General features: G+C 59.1%; 1 protein-coding gene across 1 annotated transcript in view; it reads left to right on the top strand.

Moving 5' to 3' along the window:
* Positions 1 to 6,705, top strand: part of LOC105820266 (protein Daple) — a gene marked incomplete at its 3' end in the record, with an annotated part of 113,019 nt that extends 106,314 nt beyond the window's left edge. Inside the window, exons 14-15 of the mRNA XM_012656726.1 lie at positions 4,188 to 4,325; positions 5,635 to 6,705. Of these exons, the coding sequence (XP_012512180.1) occupies positions 4,188 to 4,325; positions 5,635 to 6,705 (1,209 nt within the window). The remainder of the gene's footprint in view (positions 1 to 4,187; positions 4,326 to 5,634) is intronic.
* Between the last annotated feature and the right edge of the window lie 1,776 nt (positions 6,706 to 8,481).

Below are 8,481 nucleotides of genomic sequence, written 5' to 3'. Positions count from 1 at the left end.
GTCCTCCAGTCTTACTCGCTTCTGACGCTGTCTACCTGGAGTTGGCGCAGACCCCACAGGTTGAGGGCTCAGTCCTGTAGGACTGCCCCCCACTTGAGATGCTGGTCCAAGTCCGGCTTGTCACCTGTGCTTCCAACTGACTAAATCAGAGGTTCCCAGACTGCCCTCCTTGGGGTCCACCATTTGCTAGGACGGCTTAGTGTATTCGCTTATTGTAAAGGGCACAGCTCGGGAGCAGCCAGGTAGGATAGAAGTGCAGGCCTGGGGAGCTCCCACACCCACTCTGGGTCTCCCCGTCCCAGCGCCTCCACGTGGTCACCAACCTGGAAGCTCTCTGACCTTGCCCTTTGGGGTTGTATACATAGGCATGGTTGATAAATCACTGGCCGTTAGTGGCTAACTCCACGTCTAGCCCCTCTGTCCTCCCCGGAGTGGGGGGTGCTGAAAGTTCCAACCCTCTAATCACGTGGTTGGTTCCCCTGGCAACCAGCCACCATCCTGAGGCTGTCCAGGAACCCCCAGCCCTGGACGTCTCACTAGCATACATGAAAGACACTTGTCACTTTGGAGATTCCAAGGGTTTTAGGAGCTCGTGCCAGGAACGTGGGCAGAGACCGCATATGCATTTCCTCTTGTGTCACATCACCTAACGGGCGTGTGAGGGTGGCGGGAGCTAGTAAGGGGTCTGCACAGAGTAAGCGCTCAGTGAAGACAGCCGTGTGCTGCTAACAGGCGTGAAGTAGGGAAGGGAGCAGAAACAGTAATGTGAGGTTCCGAATTCCAGATGCGGAGCTGTGTGTGTGTGTGTGAGACTGTTGAGGAGCATTTTAGGGTCTTGCTGGTGGTAAAACGAGGAAGTCCATGCTGAGTCCCTCCTCTTGGTTTATGGGACAGGGAAGAAGAGCCAGCCGAACTGCATTTGCTTTTAAGGACAGCTGCTGGGTCTCCCTGGTCGCACAGTGGAACCTAGACGTCCGGGAGAGCAGACACGTTTACAGGCCGGTCCTGTTCTGCAGTTAGGGGATCCCCGTTCAGGCGGCTGATTCGGTCTCAGGCCGTTGGGAGGCTGGGGGTTGCCTATAGGATCAGAGGACATCAGATCCACCTGGTCCACACCGAGGGTGGCACAGGTGCATGGTTGGCTCTGGACACGCCAGCTGGCAGATTCCAGCCAAGGGAGGAGGCGAGACCCTCTTGCTGGCTGAGCACCATGTCCGACTGGCACTTGCGGGTGTCTCCCAACCTGCCCTGAGTCCTGGCAGTGGCATAACCTGAGGCATCACAGGCTGCGGGAGGAGTGTGGGCTGCAGGCAGGATTCCTGGGTCCCCTTGGTCCTGCTTTGCTGTTTCCTCACCTCTTGGGACGTCCCCTGCTGTGCGTGCTGTTCACTCTGGTCCCTTGGAAGCACTGTGTACCTTGCAGGGTTTGAGCTGCCGAGTGGTTTGTCGTCTCTTTGTAGGACAGCACAAAACACCCCCTTCTCAGGCCACATCTTCTGATGCGGGGCAGCGTGGGGAAAGTGCCTGGACGGTCTTAGGTTCACGTGGGCCCGGCACAGGAAATGACTTCATACATGGCAGTCCACCCCTGGCCACGGTAAAACAGAATTGACCTTTAGGAAGATGAGAATTTCCAACTCTGCCGGTCCTCTCAGCTCTGCCCCGGAAAGCCTGCAGTGTAATCTCGCTGGCCCAGGGCCGTTGTGGGTCCCCTCCCAGCAGGCTGTAAGGGTGGCTCTCAGGCGTGTTGCCACCCCAGCCCGTCTGCTGTGGCCCCTCCTCTGCCCACCCAGCATGACTCCTTACGCCCCCGTCCCTCGGGTCCCACCCTCCTGCCTCTCTGGCCCGACACCAGCCCTCTCCTGGTGTGGCCCTTGGGAGGCCACGTCTTGGTGCAGACTCCCTGGTGGCTGGGGATTGGGAGGGCCGGAAGGGAGGGGCCACCATTCCCAGGCAAGAGCTGTCCTGCCTCCTCCCTGTCCTGCTCAGCCCACCCTGGGCCTGGCTGGAATCCGGCCCGACCCAGCAGGGTGGTTCTTTCACCCTCTGTACATGTTGCACTGTCTTATTGTCCTGACACTGGCCCAGGTCGGGGACGGTAAGACACAGCGGTGCTCCCGGTATTGACGGAGTAACACTTTAGCACCAGCGGAGGGGCGCACTCTGGCCGCTTCACCCCTCGGCCAGCTCAGCCCATCCTGAGCTCTTCTCCCCAGCCTCAGCCACCCGGCTAGCATCTCTCAGTCCGTAAGTGAGCCCACCAGGCCCCGCTGAGCCCCACAGGGGACCCCGGGAGCCAGCCCAGCTCTCCTAACTCACCCTGAGCGTAGCCCAGGCTGTGAGCTGGCTTAGGTCTGAGACACCAGTGGAAATCATAGTTCCCCGAAGTTAAAACATCTTTCATCTAACTTGTGGCACCTCCATGGGTCCTAGAGAAGCTGTCTCCCTCCTGTGTCTGGAATTTTGTGTTGATTTCATAAGAGTGCCATCTTTGAGTCGAGAAGGAAAGAATCCTCATTTTCAGGGGAAGAGGGGCAACCCTTTGGGGGCTTATCACAAGGAGTCAGGAGCAGCCCATCTGGAGACATAGCAGCCCCGGGGCCCTGCGAACCCAGAGGCGAACCACAGGAGCCCGTAGCCCAAGCCAGGGGCTTCGGGAGGGACGGGAAACCCCCTTGGGGCCAGAAGGCCTGCAGCCAGCTCACGTCTCTGCACGGTCAGCTCCTCAGGGGCGCTGGCTCCTCTGGGGGTGGACAGGAGTGTGGGGCACAGCACCACAGAAGGAGAAACATGAGGTCCGGCAGTGGTGGGTGGGATCCGGGAACCCACATCTTTAGACCAGAAGCAGCAATGGTCAGAAACGTAAAGGTTGGGAAGGAAGGGGCAGCAGGGGTGAGGGGCCAAGAATTAGCAGCAAGTGGGGAGACGAGACAGCCAGACCCTGCGCCAGCCTAGCCCGGGGCGGGGTTGGGGGCTACGGGGCAGGCCCCCCTGGGAGCGAGAGTGGGCACCACTGCTGCTTCCTGCATTTGACCTGTGCTCTCCAGGCGGGCTCCTTGGAGGCGAGCTCCGGCTCCCACTGGGCCCCAGGCCTTCTGCTGGGAAACGGGGAAGATAAACAGAGTCTCACTTTTGAGAAGGACCCACAGGCAGCCTGGAGGGGTGAGGCACTCTTGTCCTGGGGTTCCCCAGGTTGGGGCAGGGAACGGGGTCTGAGCCCTGCCGGGCCCACCCGTGCCCGCTGGTGGACTCTACGCCTGCACCCTCCTGTGGAGGGTCGAGACTGCACAGACCTGGGCGGCAGGAGAGCTGGCGGCCCCTCACGAGAGAAGCGAGGCTGAGTTACCTTAGACGGTGAGCCTTAGTGTCACCCGAGGATCTCTGCAAACCTCTCCGTGCAGGCCCCACCCCGGCAAGCTGATTTAGAGCAGCGTCTCAGTCCGGACTAATCACCAGGGTCGCCTGGGCATCTCTGGATCTATCCCCAGAGGTTCTGATTTAACTTCGGCCTGAGGGTCAGTTTCCCAGAGCTCCCCAGATTGTCCTCCTTGAGAACCATAGTTTTAGAGCAGTGTTCCCAAACCAGCAGCCCAGGGTCGCTAGGGTTACGTCGAATGCAGATTCTCAGGCCCTGTTCTTTGGGGGGGTGGGGCACAGGTGGATTCTAGCAGAGGAGCCTGGTGTCGGGGGGATCCCTGGGCAGCTGTCCAGGCAGGAGGGAATGTGGCGGGGCCTGGAGCAGAGGCAGTGGGGTGTTAGCGGGTACAGAATGGATAGGAAGGACGGGGCCATGGTGACAAACTTGCATGGAGGTGGAAGAGGAAGGAGGACCACTCGAGCAGCTGGGTGACGTCACCTACTAAGGCAAGGAGGGAGTCTCAGGGAGGAGAACAGGGTGATGGGTGAGTGAGGTACCGTCGGGTGCCCAGCGTCGGCGGACCTGGGCAGTGGAGCACAGGAGGCTGGAAGAGGCAGAGGGAGGCTGGGGACAGATCCGTGCCTGATGGCCTCCTCTCTAGGAGAGAAGGTCAAGGGCCAGGAGGTCCACAGAACCACGCTGGGAGATTTCCTTGAGTAAAGTTTCCTTAAAGTGTTCTGTGGGGCTGAGAGGGTTTGGTTTTGTTCCAAAACGTGGTTCACCTGGCGAGACTGACTTCTGCCCCGGGCTGGGTCTGTGGGCTCTGCAGATCGAGAAGTTACAGACCCAGCTGGAGAGAGAGAAGCAGAGCAACCAGGATTTGGAGACCCTCAGCGAGGAGCTGATCAAAGAGAAGGAGCAGCTACAGAGCGACATGGAGGCCCTGAAGGCCAACAGGGCCCGGCAGGTGGGTGTCCCCACAGCTAGGGCCTCCCCCGGAGCCTTGCCTGGGAGAGGGGAGCTGAGGATCTTGGCCAGTCCTGGAAATGCGTCACGGGTGCGCGGGCTATCAGTCACCTCGCTTGGCTGCAGCTTAAACCAGCACTTCTCAACTGACAAGTGGGGAAAGGTGGCTGGGTTTCGTCCCCCAGGGGACGTTTGGCGAAATCTGAAGACATTTTTGGTTGTCACGACCTGGGGGAGAAGAGCGTTGGTGCTCCTGGCAGGGAGTGGGTAGAGGCCAAGGATTCTGCCAGATGTTCACAGTGCATAACGCAGTTCTCCATGACAAAGAACGATCCGGCTGTGCATGTCCATGGTGTCCCGAGAACCCTGACAAACCTACATGATTTTATTTGCCACCCTCCAAGAAGTCCCAGGGTAGGCAGCCCAGGGCTATGCAGTGGCTCAGTGATGCCGTCGGGAACCAGGCCTCTCGCTTACTGCCTTGCCGGCCTTAGCAGTGGCTGCCGCACACCCCAAGGTACAGGTAGGAGGGAGGTGCACAGGGAGGTCCTCCTGAGGACCCTCTGGACACGTCGCCTTAGCCAGCTGACGCGTGACTGCCTCTGTCTGCAGGGGAGGAGGGAGTACTGAGGGTTTAGTTTTTCAGCCTCTGAGGTAGAGGAGTGAACGGGAGGAGAGGGTTGGGATGGCCCTGCACATGGTGAACAGGCGGGGCCCTGCCCAGGTGTAGCTCAGCTGGGAAGGCAAAGGTAACAGGTGAGGCGATCTCAGGTGTGTGCTGCTGAGGGAGAGAATACTGGGGTGCAGGGCCACCTCAGAGCTGTCACGCAAGGCTTCTTTGTGGACCCCACCCTGAGGATGAGAAGCAGCTGGTGGGGCTGGAGTCCTAGGGAAAGCACTCCAGGCAGAGGGAACAGCATGTGCAAAGTGTCTGTGGGAGGAAGGGGCTGGGAGTGGCCTAAGAGGAGGCCACAGAGGTGGGCAGGGCCCAGTCATCAGGGTCCTGGTCCCATGACCAAAAGTACAAGGGAAATCGCTGAAACTTTCAAGTGAGGGAGAGAGATGTAGGTTACATTTTAAAGCCATCCTGGTTGCTCTGAGCGTATTTTGAGTTGAACTGTCTTAAGCAATTTTGTCTGCGCCTGCTCACCTGAGTCTACGTCAGGCCTCTGGGGAGCGTCATAGCATTTGGGCACAGGTAGGATGGTCGGTCCTTCAAGGCCTCTGCTTTCCAGTCCCCTGGTGTGAACCGCATCACTGTAATAGGTTCTCACAGCAGCCTGGGTTTTGCCTGTTGTGTTTTCCCATAGATCAAGGACCTTGAGCAAGAAAAGGACCACCTCAACCGAGCAGTGTGGTCGCTGCGGGAGAGGTCGCAGGTCAGCAGCGAGGCCCGCGTGAAAGACGTGGAGAAGGAGAACAAAGCCCTCCACCAGACAGTGACAGAGGCCAGCAGCAAACTCAGCCAGCTGGAGTTCGAGAAGCAGCAGCTGCACAAGGACTTGGAGCAGGCCAGGGAGAAGGGGCAGCGGGCGGAGAAGCTGGAGGGGGAGCTGCAGCGGCTGCAGGAGGAGAACGCGCAGCTGGCCAGCAAGGTGACCTCCCTGGAGACGGCCACCGAGAAAGCCACGGCCCTGGAGCACGAGAGCCAGGGCCTGCAGCTGGAGAACCGGACGCTGAGGAAGTCTCTGGACACCTTGCAGAACGTGTCGGTGCAGCTCGAGGACCTGGAGCGCGACAACAAGCAGCTGGACGCAGAGAACCTGGAGCTGCGCAAGATGGTGGAGGCCATGCGCTTTACCAGCGCCAAGATGGCGCAGATCGAGAGGGAGAACCAGCAGCTGGAGCGCGAGAAGGAGGAGCTGAGGAAGAACGTGGAGCTGCTGAAGGCGCTGGGCAAGAAGTCGGAGCGCCTGGAGCTCAGCTACCAGAGCGTGAGCGCCGAGAACCTGCGGCTGCAGCAGAGCCTGGAGAGCAGCGGCCGCAGGTCGCAGGCCCTGGAGAGCGAGCTGGGCGAGCTGGAGGCTGAGCACCAGGCGCTGCGCCGGGACCTGGAGGCCCTCCGGCTGGCCGGCGTGCAGCTGGAGCGGGCCGAGAGGGACAAGAAGGCCCTGGAGCAGGAGGTGGCCCAGCTCGAGAAGGACAAGAAGCTGCTGGAGAAGGAGGCCAAGCGGCTGTGGCAGCAGGTGGAGCTGAAGGACGCGGTCTTGGACGACAGCACCGCCAAGCTGTCCGCTGCCGAGAAGGAGAGCCGCGCGCTGGACCGCGAGCTGGCCCGCTGCAGGGACGCGGCCGGCAAGCTGAAGGAGCTGGAGAAGGACAACAGGGACCTCACCAAGCAGGTCATCGTGCACACGAGGACGCTGACCACCCTGCGGGAGGTGAGCGGGCACAGGCGGCCCCTGTGAGTGGGGATGGCGGCAGGCAGGGTTCCAGGGTAGAAGTGGGACTCTGTGTTCCTCAAATGCCTCCGCGTTAAGGTCTGAGAGCCCAGGTTAAACGACGCATTCCAATCCTGCTGCCCAGAGAGAATCGCTCCGGTGTTGGGCTTGTTTCATTCCATTGTTTCCCCGTGTGTGTCAGCAGACACACGCTCCATATGCTGTGTACACAGGGGAACTGTTCTGTTTTTTTATTTATTATGTCTTATTAAATAGGTTTTAAAGCCACAATTACTCAATGGATTCAAGATACTGGATCCTGTAGGTTTACTGTGATTATTTTTTGGACATTTAGGTGCTTTCCAGTATTTTCCACTATTAAATAACACTGGATGTCCTTGCATAGACATACACTATCATGAATCTATCACACTATTTTCTTAGAATATGTTCCTAGAAATGGAATTACAGGATCTCTTGACGGATTTAAAACTCTCCTACTTTGCCCTGGCATCCTTTGCGCGGGTCACCCGAGCATTCGTGCTGTACATTAGGGTGAACGGCTGCTCTAGGAGATGACTTGAGCATCTGAGCGGCCTGGCGCAAGTTTAGTCTCACACATGCAGGAATTTAGTCTGGGGGCCGTCCCACACTGAGAGAAGCCCACGTGGCCGAAGCGGGTCCCTCAGTCGCTGTGCTTAAGGCCATGTTCCAGTGCCCAGCTTCCGCCATCTTGTGGCCCGGCCACCCCCTGGCAGAGTCCTCCTCTGGCCCCTCTGCGTGGAAGATGGCACTTTGTGGGCAGAGCTCAGAAACGCAGCCACACCCAGTGTGTGGTGCTGTGCGCCAAATCAGCTTTGGTGAATGCAGAGTGGACTCTAAGCAAGTCAGTGAGCTGCGGGGGAGAGATCCCAGCTGCGAATACACGTCATAGCCCCGTCTCTGTGAGCCTGGGGTTGGGTCGTGCTGCGGTAACCAACAACCCCAGGATCCCAAGGCTGAGCGCAGCAAAGGCTCACCTCTCACTCACCGGAGGCCCGGGGACTCTCCGCGGGGTCTGTCCTCCATGCTGCCATCGGCAGTCCAGGCTGTTTGATCTCACAACTCCGCCAGCTCAGCACCAGGCTCAGGTGGCTGTGGCAGGTGAAAGGCAGCCGAATGTCACACACACACTCTTCCGTGCTTTAGCCAGCAAGTGCCCCACGTCACTCCCACCCACAGCCCCTTGGCTGGGACTGGTCACCTGGCTTCAGCTGACGCAGGGTGGCTGGGAAATTTGGGGGAGCAGGTGGTGAGCATCGCTGCCTCCGTCACACTGCCACTGCGGGTCTCACGATTCGGCCGGGGGGATGAGCATGCATGTGAGTAGCTGTGACACCGGGCGGAGAGTGGTCACTGGCTGGAGAGCCACAAAGAGGGGCTGAAGGAGAGTGGGATGGAGGAGGGGAACCACTCATGTGAGTTCCACACCCAGGTTCTGAAAAGGAGACCAAAGCCAGAGTTTGAAATAACATCTTTGCCCTCTTTATACTTCTTTTCCGTGTGTTTCAGCCTGTCTGCAGCGAGCATTTCATTACTTGTTGCTCCATAGGAAGGCAGTCGTACTGTCAGAAACCAAACGTGCTACTCAGAGGTCAGCAAAAGTGGCATTCCAGACACATCTTAGGGGAGCAGCCCCTTAGCCCCATCCCCAATGGTGGCACGTGGTCTGGTCGTTTGCAGTGTCAGGAGGGCTGGAAAGCGTGCTCGCTCCCTTTCTGCAGGAAGAGCATCCCA

Source organism: Propithecus coquereli, unplaced genomic scaffold, assembly GCF_000956105.1.
Source record: "Propithecus coquereli isolate 6110/MARCELLA unplaced genomic scaffold, Pcoq_1.0 Scaffold516, whole genome shotgun sequence".
Taxonomy (NCBI): Eukaryota; Metazoa; Chordata; class Mammalia; order Primates; family Indriidae; genus Propithecus; species Propithecus coquereli.
This window is presented reverse-complemented; position numbering and strand designations above follow the sequence as displayed.